Genomic DNA, 22,623 nt, shown 5'->3' with positions numbered 1-22,623 from the left:
AAATTACCCAAAATGTAATAAAAAATAGATTACTATGGACTGAATTTTTGTCAGTGTATTTAAAGTGTATTCCTGAAACCTTTTTTAAGCTATGGACCATTTGTCTTTCACAGTCCTAGCCAAATAGTGAAACAAATGAAATCTAATATTATGTAAGGCTAACTTGTAGAGTTTTTTATTTGAATTTACGTCTGTAGGACTTTGGGTATCTTCATGTAGCTTAATTGTGTGTAGACACAAGGAACCAAGACGACAGAAAAACTTATGGGTTTCTTGATGAATTTCTGTTGGATGGACTGGATCTAATTCCCAGCTTCCAGATCTTAGGAAGTACTACTGGAAGCCCGGGTTGTTTATTTTCCAGAGGTTTTGTTTCTCTGTGCAATCCCATGTGTCTCAGCCCTTTGAGATTGCTACCACTTGAATCCTGTGGTCCCTTCTGCACAGACTTTAACAGCATGATGAAAAGGAAGAAAAGCTGAATGTGGTTCTCTTCTGTTCTCCCCCAGAGTGCCTGTTTCTTGCCTGCTTGTGTATCTGTGAACATTGAGAATAGAGATTCAAAGGCAGCTTGCCCTTTATTCTATACGTGTTTTTTCTTGTTTTTACTGTGGCTAGTGGAAGATGCATGTGGTAGATACAGTTTTGTGCAACTACTAGTCATAAAATCAGTAAAAAAAGGCCAGTAATGTGTTATTTCTCATTGGTCTGCCCCAGAGAGATCTATACAAAAATGGCTTTGTAAACCTGTCCTTTTCCCTAATGTACAAAAAAGTCTTCATTCTTAGTCAATGAATAAACAAAGTTTTAAATCCTCCTTATTTTGAAGTTCCTGCTAGCTTCATGTTGTGGAAGCAATGGTCTTCAAATGTAGCATTGCACAGTTGGTGCAGTTTTCCTTTGTAGCATCTAACATTAACTGTTGTAACTATTCAAAGACTTGAGTCAAAGCCAACAAATTGAGAACTGAGGGGCTTTTCTACATAATGAACAATGTAGACAATGAACATGTTCCCAAGAGGCTGAGGCCAGGAGCCTAGCAGAGTTTTTAAATGGTGTGGGGTTTTTAATATAAGATAATAAAATAAAAGTAAGTCTTTAAAAATTTCATAGTAGGTACAGTTTGTGAATTGAAGTGTAGGTTAATTGCTAGTTAACCAATATTAGTAAGAATTTTTTTTCCCAGATGATTAATTCAACTCCAAGGTTGGGGTGTGTTTTTTTGGTTTGGTGCGTGCCCCCCCCCCCGTTTTTTTTTTTAACACTTTTCTCTAAAGTACCTGGGACAGGCCACTGTCAAGAACTTTGTATTGAACTGAAAGACTAAGTGCTCAGAATCCGGATAATAATTTCTGCTTTCCAACAAAAATTTGCATCAGACTTGTATATTGGTAGTACTTGGATTTTTGAGGTGACCAAGCAAAATTATTTGAAGTAATCCCAGTTACAGTACAGAAAGATTGCAAGAGGCTTTGTTCTTATGTTTTCCTTCTTTTGGCTGAGGTGCTGCCTTAACCCTAATGCCAGGAGGGACTACCATCTCTGGATGCTTACTCTGCCCTTTCTCACCAAGCTGTCACTTTCAGTACTCACAAATGGTTCTTACTTGGTCTTGTGAAACTTCTTGGATTAATTTTTTTTTCCTTCTTGAAAACTGCCTGCTGTTTTATTTCGTCCAAGGAATGCATGAACAAATGTTCTTAAAAAATACTTTAGAAACCTAAACTCTTCTGGTTGTCTCATACTGCTGGTTTAGGTCTTCATGGTATGGTTTTCTGGGAATTGGTACTGTCATATTTTGACAGTATCCAAAGGAGAAAATGCTAAACCTCTTTGGCTAATAATCTTGAATGGAGTTAAACCATTCATTCACATGCAAGGGAAAAATCTTAATCTTAGAGCTGTTATATACATCGTTACATGCAGTAATAGCATTTTCTCTCCTATAAGCAGTGGGGGGGAGCTAGGAGTAATAAAAGCAGTAGTTGAGAACTAGGTTAAGATGGGCATTGTTTCACGTGAAGGGTTTTACTAGGTTTATTACCCTTGTAGATTAGGGTGACTACCTGCTGTGCCTGTGCTGGTGATGGCTTCTATTTGTACAAGAGTTAAATTTTCTGGAAACAGTTGATGAGGATTTTCTGAAAGCAATTTACAACGGGATTATGTAGTAGTCAGAAGCTCCATTTCACATATGGGAGATAACAGATTGTTAGAGGCAATGTTTTCTTCAGTTCCTTATCTGTTAAAATGACATATCAAAGCTGTATGGTGGTGAATCTAAAATGGTAGCAGGAAGGTTAAAATGTTTTGGAGTGAAGGAGATTTGATACAGAAGGCTTATCTTCTATCTTGTGGATTAGTGTTGAGAACTATATATTGAGATAGCTTTCTTCAGTCTGATTTAGGTTTATATGGAATTGATCAGCTTGGGAGAAGGGAGAGAAATGTGTCGTGTTCATTGCATAGTTGGTGTGAACATCTGCTCTGAATCTTAGACTGTTGGTGTGTATGCAAAAGAAATAGATTTTTAAGAAATGTACTTAGGTAGTTTCATTTATAGGAACATATTTCCATGCTCTTATTTGTGGTGTGTGTTCTGTTTATGTATTCCAGCTGCCTTTGTATTGGGAAGGAAGTTTTTGTGTAGTCATGTTTTCAGAAACAGAGTCTAATTGAGAGGTTTTTTTTCCCTTAATATAGAATATGCACTGATACGTACATATACATAAGGATTGCTTTTGATACAGCAATAAGCTGCTAATGACACAATAATAAAGTGTACAGTGGCAGTGTAAATGTACTGGTCCTGTGCGTGCATCAAGTTGAGTGGAAAGGAGGTGCCTTTGATGTGGAAAAAGTGGTTCTGTCATCACACTTTACGTGTCTTATGGTCACTACAGAGGTTATTAGTCATGGTAGCTGTCACTGAGACTTACATGCGTGGGTGAGCCCTTAAAACATTCATCAAATACTAGATGTTTTCAAGCTGAGTGTGAACCAGTGCCGTAAAAATGAAAACTGCTGTACTCCTCAGCCAGGCTTCTGAACCATCCATTACCCTTTTGAGGAATGTTTCAAAATACTTTAAAAAAAAAACAAAACAAAACAAACCATACAAACAAACACCCCCCCCCCCCCCCCAACAACCCAAAAAACCAAAACAAACTTGGCTGAATGATTAGAAGCAATAACATGAGGTCCTTTCGTTTGTCTTCTCCATAGCAGCAGAGGAAAACACTGGTTACAGAGTACGTGCTTGCATGGTTGAACTGTACTGTACTACTCTCAGACTTTATTAGAATCACATTAGTGCCTTTCCCCTTCCCTCAGGATGATGGACCATAACTGCATATATTCACATTTTCTCTGTGTATAGACAGAAGTCCTTGGAACTCTTATTTTTAGGATTTCTTTGCAACTTCAGAGGGAAGACAAATACTGGTGAATTTTGGGGGCTTTGTTATTTAGTTTAATGAAAGCTTTGGTTCTAGTGTCATGGCATGACAGGTCTTAATGGCTTCTCTGCCTTAAAACTTAAGTGCCTCTTAATACAGCTTAATTGAGAAAGTCAGAGTATGAAGGAGACTCGACATCTTCCAGCTCTGTATTATGTGAAGCAGAGGTTAAATAATGCTCTAGGATGAGAAAAAGGGAAAAAAGAGGGAAACAAAAATAGAAGCTAATTGCTAAACTTGAAGTGTCAATTACACTGGAGTTTATTTCTGCTAGTGGTTCAATTAACTGTAATGACTTAATTGAACCAATAATTGAAATAATCATGCTTCCTCAAGTTTTAGAATAACCCCCCAAAAAAATAGTCTTGCATTTGCCGTCTCACCTGCTGTGTGTGCCAGCATGGTGTGTCAGGGGAAGCATATTAGAGTAGGGTTAGGTTTGCTGCAAAACAGGGATCCTAGGAGGCAGATCTAATGCTCCAAATCACGCCCTGTCTCATAGGTTTCACCTGGGCTTTGTGATAATGCTGTAGCTAGTGCCAGAGATTGTGGGTTGAAAGATGTTTGCGTATTGCAGTTCCTTTAGTGGTGTACTAGCATGTGCTATTTTGTCCATTCATAACATCTCTTTGTTGATATACTTATCCTTATTATGGGCTTGGTGGTGTTAAATCTTCATATTGACTGAGAATTACCTGCCATATTGTGTATTTTTGAACACTTGCAGTATTTTTAGCCTTTTAACGATTTCATAATGCCCTTTGGAACTAATTATAACAAATAATATTTGTATGATGTAAATGTTTTAATGGTTTTACTTTATTAACAGATATTTTTGCATTTTAATTAATTAATTAGTGCTTCTGAAAGTTTACGTTCCCATTCTGTGGGAGGTGGGGTGAGGGTATTCTTTAGTCTGCAGTTGTAATTGAAAATGCTTTCGAGTCCTCCTGATAAGCTTTCTGGTGGTACTTTGGTTTCTGGAACACAGTTACACTTGTATTGCTGTGTCTCTTGTACAGTGTGCATGCACATCTGCTGCTGCCTTGTTTCATCAGCTGCTGCTTGGGTTGTTCAAATTGTTGCAGCTTTGTGGCAAATATTGCTTGGTACTGTTTTTTAGTTTTCAATTATTGTCTGCTGCCAAGAGGCTTGTTTGTGTCTGTTGTCTGTGTCCGCCCCCCCCCCCCCCCCCAGGATTTTGACTAAACAGTGTTAAAGGAAATCCAATGTTATCGTGCATACGTACATGGACAAATGAAGTTATGATTCTGCATGCTGGATGGCTACAATTACAATGTTCTCTTACAGACTTCTGTTTCATGGCAGTCATGGCTTCTCCTTCATCTGCACTGCCAGGTTTGAGCTTTTTATGGCCTTGTAAAATGATATCTTTTTCTTCCTTGCAACCATTGGAATATGTTTTGGTGGGGTTTTTTTTTGTTTGTTTTTGTGGGTTTTTTGTTCCAGGAGCTATATGAATACGCCGTTTTTTCTGCTCCAAAATGATGAATGTTCTTTGCGTTTGGTTTCTGAAAATCTCCAGCTTATGATCGCTAACCAAATCACTCCTTAGAACACTTTTTAATTGCAGCCATCCCTGCTTCCATTTTGCTTTTGCTTCCTGACATTCCCTCCACCTGTGTAAAGTCTGCTCTTCACATCTACTTGACCATCGAAATTATTCAACTTCACAATGAGGGTTTCACACATCTCTTCCAGAGAAGTTCTGGTATTGTCATGGAGTCTTTGTAGAATATCTGTTGGGACACCAAGAAAGCCATAGGGTGATTAAGGTGAGAGAGACACCAAACTTGTTCATCTTCCAAAGAGCCACTGGCACCATAATTGCCAGTGTCTGGAAAATCCTGAATCTCCCTCATAGGCATGCTTTTCTTTCCAGACAGCATTCAAGGATTGTGCAGCTAGTTCTTGGCAGGGGGGATTCTGGCAAAATTTGGTTCGTTATAATTTTGAAAAGTCTTGTTAGTAATGGGAGCTCATCTTGTTCTTGGAGCAGTAGTGGCTCTGCTCCTGATGCCAAGTTTTTTTACCTGTTGTATGATAATAACTGTTAAGCTGAAAGTAGCTAGGAGTTTTGATTTAGTGCAGCAGAGAGTATAATTTAAAAGCATTTAAATTACTGGTTGGTGCTTTCTGTTGTTAGGTGTAGAATTCCGTTCAGGAATTTTTCATCTGAGTCTTTGGGGGACCCTTTATTCGTGGTTTCTTTGGAAAGTGGATTTTGCCATATGAAGTGTAGTGGAAATTAAGTGAGCTTTCAAAACTCATTCATTTATGTTGCATTTTTAACTCTAGTGGCTTTAATTCACTAGCAAAGTAGCCCACTGAAAGTATATAATAAATTGAAAATCTTGGCCTTCCAGAACAAAACTGCCTGGTCCATGCCATGTATACCTGAATAGATGTATCTTCTGTGATTTGATTTAGTTAATACACCAACAGAGGGAATTTTTAGCATTTGTGTCATGGTGTATGCACATATATATATATATATGTATGTATTTATATATTTATGTGTATGTGTGTATATATATGTGGAAACATTCATTTCTGAAGTAATTTCATTAAATCAGTGTGATTTACCCTACAGTTGAATTTAGCTTACTGTTCTGAATTCTCTTTTGCCAGCTAATTAGGTAATACTGCGGTTTTACTTCTACAAGGAAGCATTTGAATAATTAAAATGCTGTTTGATCCTTTCACAGAGGGAAAGTAGCTTGGTTTATCTGAGTATTTTCTACTGAAAATTTCATGGAAAGATTTAGATTATTAATACAGACTTCTGTGTTTGTGAGGTTAACTTAAATATTGGTGTGAATCAGACTTGGAGTAGCACTTATCTTTTCTTACCCAGTCCGTAATACATCCAAACATATCTGTTCCACGTCTGAGGCTTTTAAATTATTGGTTGTCTGTGGTTATTGTGAACGTAGTAAGCAGCCCTAATCTGTGCTGTATTGCACAGACTGTAGGATTAGAATGATGTGAGGGCCAGTAATACTGTTTTGAAAAGCTATTTAAAAGATATTTTTCCTCCATTAACTTTTGTAACGTAGTCTGCCTCTTTAAGCTGGTTGGAGATAATTTTCAGAACACCGAACAGCCCATAGCTGCCTTTGAGACTAGCAAGATCTGTGGGTTCTTAGTGCCTCTGAAAATTGGTCCAAATATCTAAAAACTTACTCAAAATTAGCTTACTTTTGAAAACAGTGAACACCTGCTTGTGTATTTATATAATAATTAAATGCAAGTTTGACTTATATTTAGAAGACTTTTAGCATAATTGGCAAGGAGTGACAAGGTCATAAATTAGCGCAGGTTACTTGATTTGCTAAATAATCTCGCATAAGTTTTGGGGTTGTTTTTTTTTTTTTTTTCCCCTAGAATCTGGTTTTGGTTGCAGTCACTTCAAGGTGTTGAGATAGAGATTATTTATTCTAGCAAAGCAAGGATCTTTTGGGGAAGCAAGTTTCAAGAAGCACTTGTAAAACTTGTAGGTTGAAAAATGGAATTTAGGGAACTTTATATTGAGAAGGACAAGTCTGAACTGAAAAAACGATATTTAAAGAAAGGGACTGCATGAAGGAATCATATAAAGATGAGTTTGAACAACTTCTGCTCATACAGATTTTGATGGATTATTTTTTTCTTTTAATCAAGTCATTTTTGCACCTTGCAGTCACTGGATTTTGTGTGTATTGCTATATCCTATTTTGCTGATATTACTCGGCCGTAGTGCAGTTTCACATATTTGGATCCTGCTGTTTCCCAGTCTCTAATGCATCCACAATATTTATCAATATATGTGGTTTGGAACTGAAAAGCTTATGAAGTATCTCATATTAACTCTACAATTTTTTAAACCTTTCAAGAGATGACACGAATAAGGAAGAAGATGAAGATGAAGAAGAAGCAGAGGAGGAGGAAGAGGAGGAGGAGGAGGAGGAAGACAACAATAACAATGAGGAAGAAGAGTTTGAATGCTATCCACCAGGCATGAAAGTCCAAGTGCGGTATGGAAGAGGGAAAAATCAAAAAATGTATGAAGCTAGTATTAAAGATTCTGACATCGAAGGTGGAGAAGTCCTTTACTTGGTGCACTACTGTGGATGGAACGTGAGGTAACTTTAGTTTTAGTTAGTGATTACTTCTTGAATTACTTCTAAAATACACTTGTGTATTTTAAACTAAATTTATAGAGATCTGGAGTCCTAAACTTTCAGTATTGGTGTTCTGTGAAGGTCATTGTGTACTGTATAAAACTATTAGATTTTAACACCATATAAATGCAGTACTTTAGTTACTTGGAAAATCATCTTAAAATGCCTTGTTCAAAGAAGGCTTCCATCATTCCGCATCTTATTTTTAGATCTCTCCATACAACAAGTGACAGCTCATTCTTTCACAAATTCCTCCTCTGGCTCTCTTAAGCCAATTTTATCTCGTACAATATTTGAATAGTGCACTTAGCTGAGTCTGTGTACACATTCTTCTCAGCAAAGCAGAGAGTACACTAGCAGCATGGTATTTAACAAGAGAAGTACAAGATTTTTAGTGGCAAATTAGTGTGTGGCAAATAGTTGCATTTCGTTCAGATCCGATTTCCATCCCCCCACACCCCTCCTTCCCCCATGACTGCCTCAAGTTTCCAAACAAGACTCTTCTTAGCCTAGTGACTTCTTATGCTTTTCTCAATATATGCAGGAGTATATGCTTTTTATTGTCATTAATACAGCATTAATAGAAATAAGTTGAAGTATTAATATATTTTTGCCATTTCAGACCACTTTTTTGCCATTTTTAAAACTTGAAGCAACTTTGAAAACTGTAGAGAAAACTAAAGCTTCTGAGTGGCTTTTAAGCCAATTACCAAGTCTCCTGCTTTTTTCCTTTTTCAACGTATCTGCTCGTTGTCCTCAGCTGTCATCTTTTAAACTTTATTACTGTGTTTATAAATCTTTAAAGAAAAAAAAAAGTCCGAGGCAAATCTGCTGTACTTTTTATTTATTTTTCCTCTTCTGGAAAATCTGAGGCTCATGTGACCTTCTTCTGTCATCTGGACTTTGATTACCATCCTACCTCTGACCAAGAGGGCAGGACAAATCTCATATATTCAGTGCTTGATACTTCCCTCCCTCCCTTGAATACACCTCTTTGCATCTAGGCCTGATGATTTCCAGGACCACCTAAGCCACTGCTGAGGAGGAACATCTTGATATTGCTGGTTTTGTTATCTATCTTGTGTAGAATTTTGGTCTACATATATATTGATCTACAAGAATATCATCTTTCACATAAACTGTCTTGAGGCAACATTTGTAAGCATAGTGGGCTATGAAGTCAAGATACTAGGGGAGACGCAGCCTGCCTAAGGTGGAATTTGGAATGTGACTAGTGTTTCAGTCATTACTGGGGAGGACTTGCATTAGGAGCATAAGTTGCTGAAATTTGCATCCTACTTGCTGAGGATTACTGTGTACCATTCAAAGAGGTTTCTTGCTTTTAAACTCTTGTTTTGGAATTCACATGTAAACATAGAAGTTATTTTCCTTTTTGAGTAAATATTATGCTATTATACATGCTGTGAGGTGAGATGATCAGAGTTTTATTGGAGCAGTACCACTTTAAATCTGAAGAGATGAGAAGTCAAAAATGAGCCTTCACCTTGGATATCCCAGCACCCTGGTTCTTAAAGGAGAAATCAAGATTCTGCTTTTTGAACTCTGCATTTTAAACAAATATGCGGATTGATATCAGAGGCATTATTTCTGTGACTAGCATATATTTGATAAGAAAAGTATTTTTAGTAAACTTGCACTCATTTGAGAGGTGAGGGGAGTTGTTTGGTCTTTCTGGCAGCAGGACTTGCATTTATAATCTTAGCTGGGGTTTCAAAAGAGCCCTCTGAAAAGGGGCTGGGAGAATAGGATTCTCCACCGAAAAAGACATCAGTGATTGAGATTTAGCTATGGGACTGTGTGTGGACTCTGCTAAATGTGGCTAATTCATTTAATTCAAGTAAAATTACTTAAACTTTTGGATTTGACAGTAAGAGTGGGTAGGCCTGAGCTTAAGGCAGCATCTAAAGACTTTGATATTTTAGTATTGTGAAGACAAATCTTGTATGATGTAATAACTTGATTTGGCTTTTAGTCAGTCACAACATGAAAAAATAACTGCTTTACTTGGATAGGTAGCAATTCCCTCCTCTCCTTATTCATTGTAGCTACATTCCTTACTTTTGGTGTTTAGCAGGGACAAGTACTGTAAGATTAGGCCATGGGATGTACTGAACTAGTATTTTCTAATCATCCAGGACTTTTTTAATTCTGTCATTCTCCTACCCCTTAGAGTTGACTTTCCTGTTTCCCCTTTTGGTCATGCCATTTAATGGCCTGTTCTTCAAACCCATAAGTTTGAGCAGAGATCCTAAATAACTACTAATGTTTCTTATCACAAGGTAACTTCAGTATCGGTCTGGGATTCAGAATAATAGTGTGTGTGTGCATGTTCATGTGCTTTGGGGTACTTGGAATGGAATTTGGTAAACTTGGTATTCAGCTTTGTTAGTTTTGTTAAACACTTTGGAACTAGTGACACTAGCCACTGTGGAACTTTTTTTTTTAAATAGTAAATAGAAAATACAGAAGTGGAATATAGCTTAACAGCATTGTACAGCTGCACTACTTTATGCTAAAGGATCTTGTTGTTAGCTCCTGAGATTCAGGTGATACGTGTTTCTGATAAAGGTAAAGAATTGTAGTGTTCAGTGGAGCCTAGCTTGTAGTGAAACGGAATGGTAAAAATCTCTACACTGTTAGAGAAAACTGTTTACATTATCATGTGTTAACCAGAAAAAGCTTATGAGAGAAACTGTATTTCTTCTAACAGGCCAGTCATGTTCTGAATTATGTATGCTTTATATGGAATTAAAACTTCCCTGGGGCCTACAGTGCCAGTTCCTTCTGTCATAATTTTGATTTTCAGCTGCCAGTGCAAAGAAAAGTTCATTGCGTAAGTGCTTGAGGTGAATTTCTTCTGCAGTATGTTCCCAGTAATTAAAGACAGAGTGTGCATATTCAAAAATAGTTTAGGTTGTTTAAACTCTGTGTGTCATATGGTACAATATCACAAGACATGTTATTCTTGAATGTTTCAAGTGTTTAAAACCAAGACATTTTCGACATTTCTTTCCTTCAGAAATCTGAATGTGAAAGTGCCGATTTCTGTCTCGATTTGTTGAAGCATTAACAAAATACAAATTTTGTACTTAACAGTCAACCACTGAAATTAAAGCAACATGTGTAGCCATATTTCAGGTTTTTGAGAGTAGTGTATGTCATGGGGGGAGAATTATTAAAAGATAAATAAAATTTTAAAAAAGAGTCCTCATCTAATATTCCAGTGTTTGGTTATAAGACTAAATCTCCACCTTCCTTTGATCACAGTCAAAGAAAACATTTGATTCTTCCTTGTTAGCAGACACAGACAGTACACTGGAACTTTTCAGTGAATTTGCCGAGGCTTGCTAGTTCCTTGAGGTCACTTGTCTTCCTGAGAAAGTGGTACCTTTGCTAGTATAAATCTAGAGGCTGGAAAAGTACACTTTCTTCCTTGTTTCCCCTCTAGTACTTCTGTGGAAGATCAACTATGCAGTCTCTGAGAATATGCTGTGGTTTATTTTAGCTTGCAATCAGTACATATGGATGTAATAGAATCAGTACATACTCTTATGCAAAGTGCCAATTATTTTTTTTTTCTGCTATATAGCTATTAATTTCATTCTTCCTTTTATCCCTCCTTCCTTCCTGTTCAAACCCACCTTTCTGGCAGGCATTCATTTTAACCAGTAAGGCAGAAAAACTTCTCTGCTTACTGACTCATCTTCGTCTTCATTTTGGTAAAGCAAAGGGGATGTTTCTTCTGAAGGCATTCCAGGTTTTCATATGAAACCTTATTTAAAAAATAAGTAAATAATTTCAGTTTAAATCCCTTCTCTTGGTTCTCAAACAAGTCCGTGCAAACTCTTATAGGAACACCTCCCCATCCTACCTCCTTCTTCTCCATACCCAGCTGCTCGCTTTAGGGAGTTGAGGTAAGCAAGCATGGAAGATGGCACTTCAGTAAAATGACCCAGGTCTTCTGGAAGCACATACTTCATGTAATAAGAGCTGAAGAACTTATTTCATAATGTTTTTGGTTTTCTTCTGTTTTGTGAACAGGCTGTGTAAACCAAGATCAGTGATGAAATAAGTTTTCCTATTTTAATAAGGTGCAGTTCTATAAAGAAAGGCTCTCGTCTGAGTTACACACACCATTCAGATGCAGCTTGGCATCTGGTGTGCTATACAGCTTCCAGGGTGCTTCTCTGTCATGCAGTAGAGGAGAAAGTAATTTAGGGTCAGGTTGTCAGCTGTGGCTTGGGATGTATCTCTTTTGCAGGATCTGTTTCAGCCTAGGGTCCAATTGTCACAGGTTTAGGTAAACCATATGCATCTGATGTGAGCAGTGAAAGGAGCTGGGCCATGCAAAGGTATGAAGTATGGGCATCTGATTCCCCAGAGAAGATTCAAGATTTCTGTGACGCTGGGCCTCCTTGCAGGGTCTGACTGCTGTTCCAGGTGCAGGCCGGAGTAGAGCAGGATATGCTCTGGCCAGGAACTGTGGCCATCACATGTAGGTTTTCCATTTGTGCTCCTTAAGATGAAGAGTTGTGACCACTGCTTCTAACATGTAACATTTAAGACCCTGTGGTATCTACAGATATTCTCTTAAGATTCTGCGGTTCCTCTCTCCTTCGCTTTGGTATGCCCTCTAGTCTATCAGCTGTCATCCCAGCAGGCACTACAATTACCTTGAATCATGGACAGTATGTGCAGTGCTCAGACTTTGCATAGGGGGAAGATTGGTTTTTTTATTGGAAATGTGTAGAATGAGTGAATACAAATTCTGTATTATAGCAACATGGTTGAGGCAGAAAGGACACTGTCAGAATAATTGATTTTCACTGTGTATTTGTCCAGTCCTAGTGCTGTTTTCCTCCATGTGTTTAGTCCTAATGAAAAACTCTTATGTGGGGTTGCAAAGTCCACTTGACGGTCTACTTAGCAGTATTCCTCCTGGAAAGGAACATCTTTGACTTGAAGAAAGATTACTTCAAATAGGGTTTCCCACAGTCTCATACAATATGGGATTCTTCCATACTGGAAAGTACTCTGCAGAGTTGTATTTTAGTTTTGGAGAGAAATCTGAGCCTGCTCACCTACATGTCACCTGGTAATAGTACGATTACAGCTGTATCTGCAGCAGTATAGGTAATCTTGGTATGTTGTAGTCCTCATGGTTTGCTGCTAGATTTTGTGATTTTTTGGGGGTTTTTTTTTGGTCACATGGAGGAGGAGAAAATCCCAAGGAATTGTTTTGGAAAACTCTTTTTCAGAGACTACTGCTACTTCGTTTTTCACTTTAGTATTATGTGACATTTAAGTTAATAAAATACAGTATTTAGCTTCTGGAATCCCTTGCATAGATCTTAAGAGTATACAGGAAGGCAAGTTGGAAATTTGTGTATTTTTCTCTAATACGTTTTAATTTATATGTCAATATTGTAGATATAATTGGTAGTAGTTGCAAAGAAGCTGAATTGGGACTGTATCAGCAGTTGTTGTATATATCAAAATGGTGGTCAAGTAAGCCCAGCTGGAAAGCCAGCATGGTCATGAGTGCATTGTGCTTGGCTGCATGTTGTACTAGTTCTCTGGGTGTGTGGTAGGTTTTTTGTTTGTTTGTTTTGGGGTTTTTTTTGGTTGTTGGTTTTTTGTTTGTGTTGGTTTTTTTTGTGTGTTTTTTTTTTTTTTTTTTTTTTTTTTTAAAGTTTGTTTCTTCCCCTCTGTTTTAATGTTTACCTAGGGGGGTTAGAATTTGTGTGGCTGTACGTTGGGGCAAAAGTTAATACATACTAATTTTTAACTGACCTATTTCTTATTCAGACAGTTCTTGAATTCACAGTTGAAGTAGGACAGCAGATTATGTTTATTGGGAGGAAAAAAAAGTTGTTTCAATTGATTCTTGAGGTTTTTCAGAAATGCACCATGAAACTGGCAAGTACAGTACCATAGTTACAGTATATTCTTACTAAGAATGTACTTCTCTGGTCTTGGATTTGTATTTAACAGGTCCAGCCTCAGATGATAAAGCACCTCTTGTTCATATGTTGGTGCTACTTGGTATGTTTTTGTCTAGTACCATTCTGATATAAAATGGAAACCTTTAACTGAAAATGAATTGAAAAGTGTTAGTGTTGAGTTAGTGACTCAAAAGTTAGTGACTCCTAAGTGTTAGTCACTCCAGATATCACTTAGCAGACACTCAGGCTCGAAAGAGTTTATTTTTGTTAACTGGTCACATTTTACATAGTTGTAAGAATTTATTTTATTGTTAAGGTTTTACAGTATATATACAAAGTATAACTCTTGGAGATTCATACAGAATTGTCCTTCTGGTAGTTTGTTTTACCTGTATACATGGATTTCCTGCTGTTCAGTGCAGACTGGAAAAATAACAGCTTTCACTCTTGCCCATCAGTGTAAGAAAACTTGGTCCCATATGTCCCAGCATGTGAAGAATTGAACCTTAACTGAAACTGAAAAGTACACAGACTTCTTTATTCAAATTCTAATTCAGTTTTTATATGGCTAATTTTCTTTTTCCTCCATTAATTTCTCTTATGATGTTGTGATTATCTGCTTAAAACCATAAATGTGTACAATTTTTTTTCTTTTAGGTATGATGAATGGATAAAGGCAGACAAGATAGTGAGACCAGCTGATAAAAATGTACCAAAAATTAAGCATCGAAAGAAAATAAAGGTAGTTTCTCTCCCTTTTTCTCCCTTGTTCCCCCCAACTTTGGCTTAATATATTCTTAAATACTCTACCCCGCTTTCTAACCTTTTGATTCGCCTACAAATGCTTGATAGTAAAAGCAACTTCCTAGCCTTTTAAAAAACAGAACTTTTTTCATCAACTTTTTTTTTTTTTCACTTTGGGGTGGGGAGGGGAAGCTTCTCTTTCCTTCTTTCCTATATTTTTTTGTGAAATTTATGTATGCGCTTACAGAAAACAAATGAGAAGGATTCATTTTATCATCAGTGGTGGGAGCCAACTCTAGGGCATGAAATTTGGGAGTTCCCTCTGCTGATTCTGGAGAGCAAACCTATGACTAGTCCATGTGTATGTGACTATCATTTTATTTCATAGCATTACTTTCAAAGTCCATTCTTTTAAAACTGATATTTAGGCTTAGGTTATGATATATTCCTTGGGCAGTGGGATGCAAGGAAGCTTTTCCTTCTGCCACAGATGCCAGCACTCTTCCTGCACCACCACCCACCCCCACCCCCCTAGCACTGTGGTGCATCTGGAACCTGAGGTTTGTTCTAGAGCTCCCTGCCCGTTGTGACAGAGCAGGGTGTCATAGCCCTGCTCTGCCACTGCTGAGCCTGGCATCCTGCGGTGCCACTGCTCCTAGAGCGCTGGCTGTGTTTGCTTTCCCATTTGTTTTACTGTTGACAAAGTTCCTGTCTTCAACATAAATGTCTTGGCATGGGCCATAGAAAGGTATTTGTAATCTTTTAAACAAAGAGCAAAGCTTTCCTTTACAGGTTGAATGTTTAAGATAACTGTAAGCATTGCTTTATTGTAATCTCTGTTAAGATGTGTGCTCAAATGAGAAGAGTTTTTAATATTTTCTTTCACATAGAATAAAACTGACAAAGAGAAGGAAGAGAAGTATTCTCCTAAAAACTGTAAATTGCGACGTTTGTCAAAACCACCCTTTCACACCAGCACATCACCAGAGACTGGGTCCAAACTTGACAGCACTGAAGCCAAAAATACTGAACAAGCTCCAGTTAAATCAATAGAAATTAATTCTATCATTAATGGGCTACAAGGTATTGTACTTAAACTTTTTCTAATTCTGTAAATAGGCTTTAAACAGTAGTAACTGACAATGTAGAACAACTGATGCAACTGTACACTTGAGTCTGCCTGGCTAATTATAACATCATCTTCAGAAATAATCCTTGAACAAAAGCAGTATTTGCAGTTTCTGAAAACAGGTATTGTGGATTCAGTGTATGTTAACAGTCTTAAGAGTTACATCCTTTGTTTTGCCATCCTTTTTTTGTTTGATACACTGCAAAGCATTTTTGCTTCCTATATTATTTCTAAATTTTTAATTTTAGAGTTATGTAACTTTTAGGACCCACGGAAATTTTTTTTGCCTTGAAAAATGGAATTAATAAAGCTAGGTTTCCTATCAGCACATCTGTTGTTCCTAACATTGTTTTCTCCTTCCCACACATTTACAGCAGCATTATAATAACTAGTTGCTTCTTTTCATCCTTCATTTAGTGTATGCCTCCAGAAAAAGAAATCATATGCTATAGGTAGTTTGGGTAAACGCCAATTTTTGTGACAGTTGTATGAATTTAATAATCTTTCAGACATATTCAAACTTGGATGACATTGGCCACTGGGTTCCAAATCTGTAGGTAGAACAACAGTCAACATAATCTGTTAAGCTTCGTTTCCTTAGGAAATGAGAAACAAAAAAGCAATTAGTGGTGATGATAATGACACTATTATTAGTGCTATAATTAATCTGTAATTAACTTCTGATTCCAAAAGCACAATTTGACATATACCCTCTAATATTTTGGAAAGCTAAATGTTTTCCATATTACATAATCAATTTCCAGAAATGCTTTTAATTATATGCAATTCTTTTATCATTTCAGTCCACGTAGATTCATGCTGGGGATTAACTTTTTGTCTGTTACTTGCGGGTTTTTTGTTTTTAAGTATGAAAGGCTGTAACGTTTTACTCTTTCTTTTTCCTCCAGTTTTAGAGCTTCTTGCTCAAAACCTTTTACAGTTTTGTTTGGTTTTTTTTTTTTTTTTCCTAAACTGGAATGATTAATGCAATTGTATTCAACTTTCCTTTGAAGGAGGAAATGTTGAGGGAAAACTTGATGAACCTGATTTTTTTGTTGTTTTTTAAATGTCGTCTTGGCTTTTATTTTAAATGGCGAGTTTTGATACCTCTTATATTACAATAGTAGTGTAGTTTTGATCCTCTAAGGTATGAGAAAGGCAAGTGTTAGAAGTGTGTTTTAAGTGATAGAGTTCCTGGAACTTTAGGCCAAAATGTCTACCATAAATGTTTAATTAGAAAAAAGCAAACAGCACTGAAAGGGTTGTATAAAACTTGCTTTCAGATTGAGTCTTAGGGTAGAATTTAAGATCCTGCCTATCTTAAAACAAATAAACCAAGAAAAACACAAGGCAACATGTCTCAAGGTATTTTGTCCTGTACACCTCTTTTCTCTGCTAGTGTGCTCTTCTCTAAGTTCGTTGTATTTCAGTAAACGTTTTAAAAAAAGTTAATTCAACTTCGATCATTTCACTGAATTTCTTTGACAGTATTGCTTTTCTTCTCTGTCATTAGTTACGTTATCATCTTTAGAGAGGTGGTGAGTTTTAGTGAGGAATTGAGAATGAGAGATGGGAAGTAAGACAAGAATAAATTAAACTAGCTATGCCAGCAAAAATGGATGAGTTGCAAATCAAGGAGTTACCCATATATTTGAGCCAATTCTCATTGTTTCTCCTTGTATCCATATCTTTTCCCATTGAATGGGCTTGTTGTTGGTTCCTCTCTCGTTGTATCTTTGTTCTTCTTTTCTCAGTTTCTTTATTCCTGACCCCGAATTTTTGGTGTTGTCCTGCACTCTTATTGTTCATATATTTCTCCAAGTGCCTTTCATTAATGCTTTCACTTCCTTCTTCCAGGTTGGTCATCAGGTTGGCTTGTTAGAAATTATCCAATGTCTTTGTTGTTGTTCTGTCCTTTTAGACTGTGCGTTTTCCAGGGAAAATGCTGTCTCTGTTCTGGGCTTTGGAAAAAGGGCAGATAATAGTAGTATTTGTAAACCATAAGAAATATTCAGAGTTTTTGTTAAGCACATCTTTCAAATTCTGTTTTGGTTAATTATGCAGAAGTTTGTATTTTATGGATTCTATGCTTTCTCCATGTCTTCAGAAATTCCTGGAGATGTATGGTATAATACAGAATTTTCCTAGTTTCTAATCTAGCCATTATACCTTCTAATAGAACAGGAAATAAATTTTTGAAGTCTTCAGGAGGTACCATTTAAAATATCTACTACTAGAGATGAGATTCCTGTAGCATGTATTCATATCAGTTTTCTTTAGTTGTTTTTTCTTTTTTTTTTTTTTAAGAATTCTTTGTAACCAGAATCAAGACAAACTTTTCTTGTTTTGTTTTTATTTATTTTTAATTAGCTTCTGAAAGTTCTGATGATAGTGAGCAGGAAGATGACCAAAGTGCCCCGAATGTACATGCTGATGGCAAAGAGGAATCTCAACATGAAGCTGTAAGCCAAGATAAAAACGAACTCTGTCTAAAAGAAGAACAGAGCGGTTCATCCCTCCCAGAAGAAACTAAAGCTCTGACAGATGTAGTAGTGCCCAAGTCGGGATCCAAGTCTCCTGACAGATTGCGAAAAGAGATGGAAGAGTTATCTGAAGATACTGACTCCGATGGAGAAGATGAAGCCACAAAGAAGAGAAAGGATGTAAAAAAGGAAGTAGTGGATAAAACAGCAAAACCACAGGTAAAACGTGGTAAACGAAGATACTGTGTTGCAGAGGAATCTTTAAAGACTGTGTCACCTAATAGAAAGGATGAGAAGTCCAAAAACAAAGACTCCCTTAGTTTAGAAAACAGCAGTAACAGCTCCTCGGATGAAGATGAGGAAGACAAAACTAAACTGAAAATCACTCCAACTAAAAAGTACAATGGACTAGAGGACAAAAGGAAGTCTTTACGGACAAGTACTTTCTACTCAGGATTTTCTGAAGTGGGAGAGAAAAGAATAAAGCTTCTAAATAACTCTGATGAAAGACTTCAGAACACCAGAGCGAAGGATCGAAAAGATGTCTGGTCAAGTATTCAGGGACAATGGCCGAAGAAAACGCTGAAGGAACTGTTCTCGGACTCTGACACTGAAGCTGCTGCCTCCCCTCCACATGCTGCTCCTGAGGATGCTGCAGCAGAGGAGCAGCTTCAGACTCTTGCAGAAGAAGACATTTCTTTGCCTAGCTCTGAACTTGAAAAATCTTTGCCAGCTAGTGTGGATGTTAAACCTGTTGAGGAGAAACCGACTGAAGTGGGCGAAAAGAAAGTTGAATTTCCCAGCAGTGGCAGTAATTCAGTGCTAAATACTCCTCCTACAACTCCTGAATCGCCTTCATCTGTAACAGTAACGGAGTCCAGTAGACATCAGTCCAGTGTCACTGTCTCTGAGATGCTACCACCAAATCAAGAAGAGATACGAAGCATTAAAAGTGAAACAGATAGCACAATAGAGGTGGACAGTGTTGCAGGGGAGCTGCAAGACCTCCAGTCTGAGGGAAATATTTCTCCAACAGGTTTTGATGCCAGCGTCAGCTCCAGTAGTAGTAACCAACCAGAGCCAGAGCATACTGAAAAAGGTAAAGAAAAGGGTAAACAGAGCTGTCTTCAACCCAACTAGCTCTCATTTTAGCATTGCTGATGTATTTTCATTCTGTTATGGTTACACTGCTGGAAAGTTAGTTGTTGGAGGAAGTAGTAGTCTGCTGTCTACTTCAAATGTGTGGAAATGGCATAATCATCTAGTGAATAAAATAAATCTGCCAGGAAGTTTCTTGGCCTTTCATTAGGAGTTGTGCTGGTTTCAATGAGGAATAAAGTATGCAAGAATAAAGTTTATACTGGACCTGGCAAGAAAAGCCCAGAGCAAACTAATACATTGTATAAATAAAGAATATTTATTGTAGCAAGACAGATACATTTTGAGTGTTACACCTTGCTTACAAGTGGAAGATTCTGTTTCTTACATAAAGTTTTGATTCTCTGTAAGCTGTTTATTTGGGGGGAGAAAGTGCCAATTATTGCATGCTTAGGCAACCATTTCAAACTTGCATCTTTTGAAATTAATGTGTTAAAAAAATACAAGTCAAGCTGATAACAAACATTGACCTTATTAGCTACGTTTCACTTTCAGATGTGATTTTGCAGATTGAAGTTGCTATCCTGAGACCACTAGAGAATAGGGGATAATAAACACTGCCAACACTTGTGCATGTGATGTCAGTGTACTGCTGCCTGTGTTTTAACTGTTTGCAAGGCTGGATCCAAAAAGCTTTTTTGTGAAAGTCGCTGGCTCTTTTACAGTTCCATCAAAAATACAGCTACTTTCACTGTGTCAAAGTGCCTAAAAAATTATTAATACAAAGGGGAAAAAAATACATGTCTGAATATAATCCTGAGATGACAGAAGTGGTTTCTTCATCTCAACAGATTTCAGTTGTTAATTAACTGAATTTTCTCAAAATGCCCTTAAGGTGTATTACCTTCATCATTCTGTTTGAATTCTTATTTTGAAAGAATGCAACAAAATGGGTTTCCTTAAACCAAGGAGAGAGTTCGGAAGAGGTGAATATGTAGCCCTCAATAAATATGCCTGTATTGCTTTGTTAATTATAAGTGTGTAGGTTTAGAACGTAATTTGTTTCCTTTTTTATATAAAAGGAAACTATTGTCACATGAAAACAGTTTTACACTATTGCACAATATTACTTTTACATGCATTAGACTTTAACTTCCTCTCTGATTTTGTCAGCGTGCTGCCTGTTTTAGAAAATTGGGTTTCTTAATTTAAATTGTTTTGTTACAGGAGTCATTTTTAATCTGTAATTCAGGTAGTTGTGGAACAACGTTTGCACAACTCCTAAAATTTGCTCTTTTAACAGGTGTACTAGAATTCTTTTATCTTCCTTTTCTACTGGTATTTGTGACTACAAGAGGAAAAAGTAGACTTTTTCCTTTGTTTTTTTGTTTGCTGCCTTTTTTGTTGCCTTGTTTTTTAACATTATCTAAGATTTTTGGTTTTTAATACTTTCAATTAATGTAGTTACTGATCACAAGTGATAATTTCATTTTTTTTTTCTCGCAGCTTCCAAGTGTGACAGGGTTTTTTTGAGCATTTTTCAGTTCCAGTAGTTCTTGATAAGTCTTTCAAATAAATGTATTTTTATTTAAATTACAGTATTAAAAAAAATAAAAATCCATGTGGTTCAAGAGAAATTCTGATGATGCGTACAGGAAAGTTTTTCAATCATCTTACATGTGCACTTTAACCAACAAACTTTGTCTGCCTTCCATCCTCCTTCACCTCCCCTTGTCAATATAAGGAGAAAGCTGAGCCATATTAGGGATAGGCAGGAACAGTCGCATTGTTGTCTACAAACTTAAGCTCTGAAGTGGTTTCTTTGAGACTTTGAGAAAAACACACAGAAGTGCAAGTATTTATTTAATTTCTGTTTCTTTCTCCCCCCGCGCCCCCCTCCCCCTCCCCAGTCTGTACAGGCCAAAAAAGACTTAAAGATGCTCAGGGAGGAGGCAGCTCCTCAAAAAAGCAGAAAAGAAGCCACAAAACATCTGTGAACAACAAAAAGAAGAGTAAAACCGGTAAGTACAGCAGCTCAGTGTGAAAGTGAAATGTGTGAAAGTACTGTCATTTGTTTGAATGATTGTAGGAGATGAAATCTGGAAATAAAAAAATATATTAGGAGAAAATATTCTCATCAAGGAATTCTTAATACTGTTTAAATGAGGAAACTACTCTTGCTGAATGCCAAAGTGTTTTTAAATGTCTTGTGTTATTTCTGGGCCTATTTCTAAGAGGTCCTTAACATCGTGTAATTCAGGAAGACTAAGAAGAGCGAGTATTTCACATTTGGTAGAATTGGGACAGGAATCTCTGTGGCAAGACAGCTGTATGTTTTAGAGGGGGCCTGGATTAAATGATACTTTGTATTTTCTGCAAGATGAGTTTTTAGAGGTTAGTATCTCTTCCAGTAGCAAATATGAAAATAATTCCAGAAAAATATAGGTGCTATTTTCTTCCTATATCATCTGTTACGTCTTCAGTAAATAATGCAGCTTTTGCAGCTTTTTTGTAGTTGTAGAGGCTAATTGGAATAGAAACCACAGTACTGGGAAGAGAAGCTTAATAAAAGCAGAGGTGTATTAGAGACGTGCACACGTGTTCAGGAGACAGCAAGATCAGTTACTGCCTCATTTCACTGTTAAAAAATAGCAGGGAACAGTCAGCTGGAGAGTGAAGCCAGGAGGACAGCTGTAAAAAAAACCACAGTTAAAGCAAGGATAGAAAGCATATGCTACGCCTTTTTTTCCTCTCTCTTCCCCACCCTCCCCCACCCCCCCCCCTTCTTTCTCTTGACAGCTTTTACTAAAAGTCTGTACTTTCTGGTCTGGTATCTGCTTTGACCCCACCTATCCTTCATGTTCATTGATCTCCTCTTCACATTCTCTCATCCTTTTTCCTTTCATTTCACTAATCTCCTCCTTCCATAATCCTTATTCCTTCCCTCACCCCAGGAATTATAGTAACAAAACAAACTGAATTTGCAGAACTAATACAACATTTTTAGCCTTGCCATTTTTCCCTTTGATTTGGTGAATTTATCCCTTTTTCTCAACCTATGTCTTTGTCAGGATGCAAGCACTTCAAAGCTAGAATTGTTTCTTGTACTGTGTACAGTCCTTGGTGTGTATGCACTCTTTTTGTTAGGCATCAGGTACTGCTGTATGTAATAAGGGCAATAAATAGATAAAATGTGGAGTCAGTTGTGAGCAAAAAATGCCTTCTGCAAAATTCAGGTATACCAGTTAAAGCTGCTTTTGTAGCTCTTGCCTTTGCATTAAGCCAGCAGACAGCGGCAGCTCTGCAGCCAGCCGAGTTCTTTCATACCATGTGTATCTTGGTGTTTGGTTTCTCCAGTGTAGATCACCAGATCATAAAGACCAGAACCAAAAGAGATTTTCAGGGTTCATTTTGTCAACACCTGGGGCAGGTACAACTGAGGCATATGTTTCTCTTAATAAATATTAATTGAACATGTTTTTAAAAACAACTCTAATGATGGAGATTCTGCAGCTTCCCTAGGCATTTTATTCCAGTGCTTCACTAGACTTGTTGAGTTAT

At 37.1% G+C, this 22,623-nt stretch overlaps 1 protein-coding gene across 6 annotated transcripts in view; it reads left to right on the top strand.

Moving 5' to 3' along the window:
• Window positions 1-22,623, top strand: part of ARID4B (AT-rich interaction domain 4B) — a 94,800-nt gene that overhangs the window by 65,686 nt on the left and 6,491 nt on the right. For 4 of the 6 annotated variants that reach the window (XM_075495917.1, XM_075495918.1, XM_075495919.1 and 1 more), the window contains exons 17-21: window positions 7,355-7,603; window positions 14,266-14,350; window positions 15,243-15,435; window positions 17,852-19,063; window positions 20,973-21,083. In XM_075495917.1, coding sequence (XP_075352032.1) covers window positions 7,355-7,603; window positions 14,266-14,350; window positions 15,243-15,435; window positions 17,852-19,063; window positions 20,973-21,083 — 1,850 coding nt within the window. The remainder of the gene's footprint in view (window positions 1-7,354; window positions 7,604-14,265; window positions 14,351-15,242; window positions 15,436-17,851; window positions 19,064-20,972; window positions 21,084-22,623) is intronic. The other 2 variants (XM_075495923.1, XM_075495922.1) reach the window with 1 other exon arrangement.

The sequence above is a fragment of the Mycteria americana genome, chromosome 3, assembly GCF_035582795.1.
Source record: "Mycteria americana isolate JAX WOST 10 ecotype Jacksonville Zoo and Gardens chromosome 3, USCA_MyAme_1.0, whole genome shotgun sequence".
Lineage (NCBI taxonomy): Eukaryota > Metazoa > Chordata > Aves > Ciconiiformes > Ciconiidae > Mycteria > Mycteria americana.
Note: the sequence above shows the minus strand (reverse complement) of the source record. Positions and strands in the feature narration are given on the sequence as shown.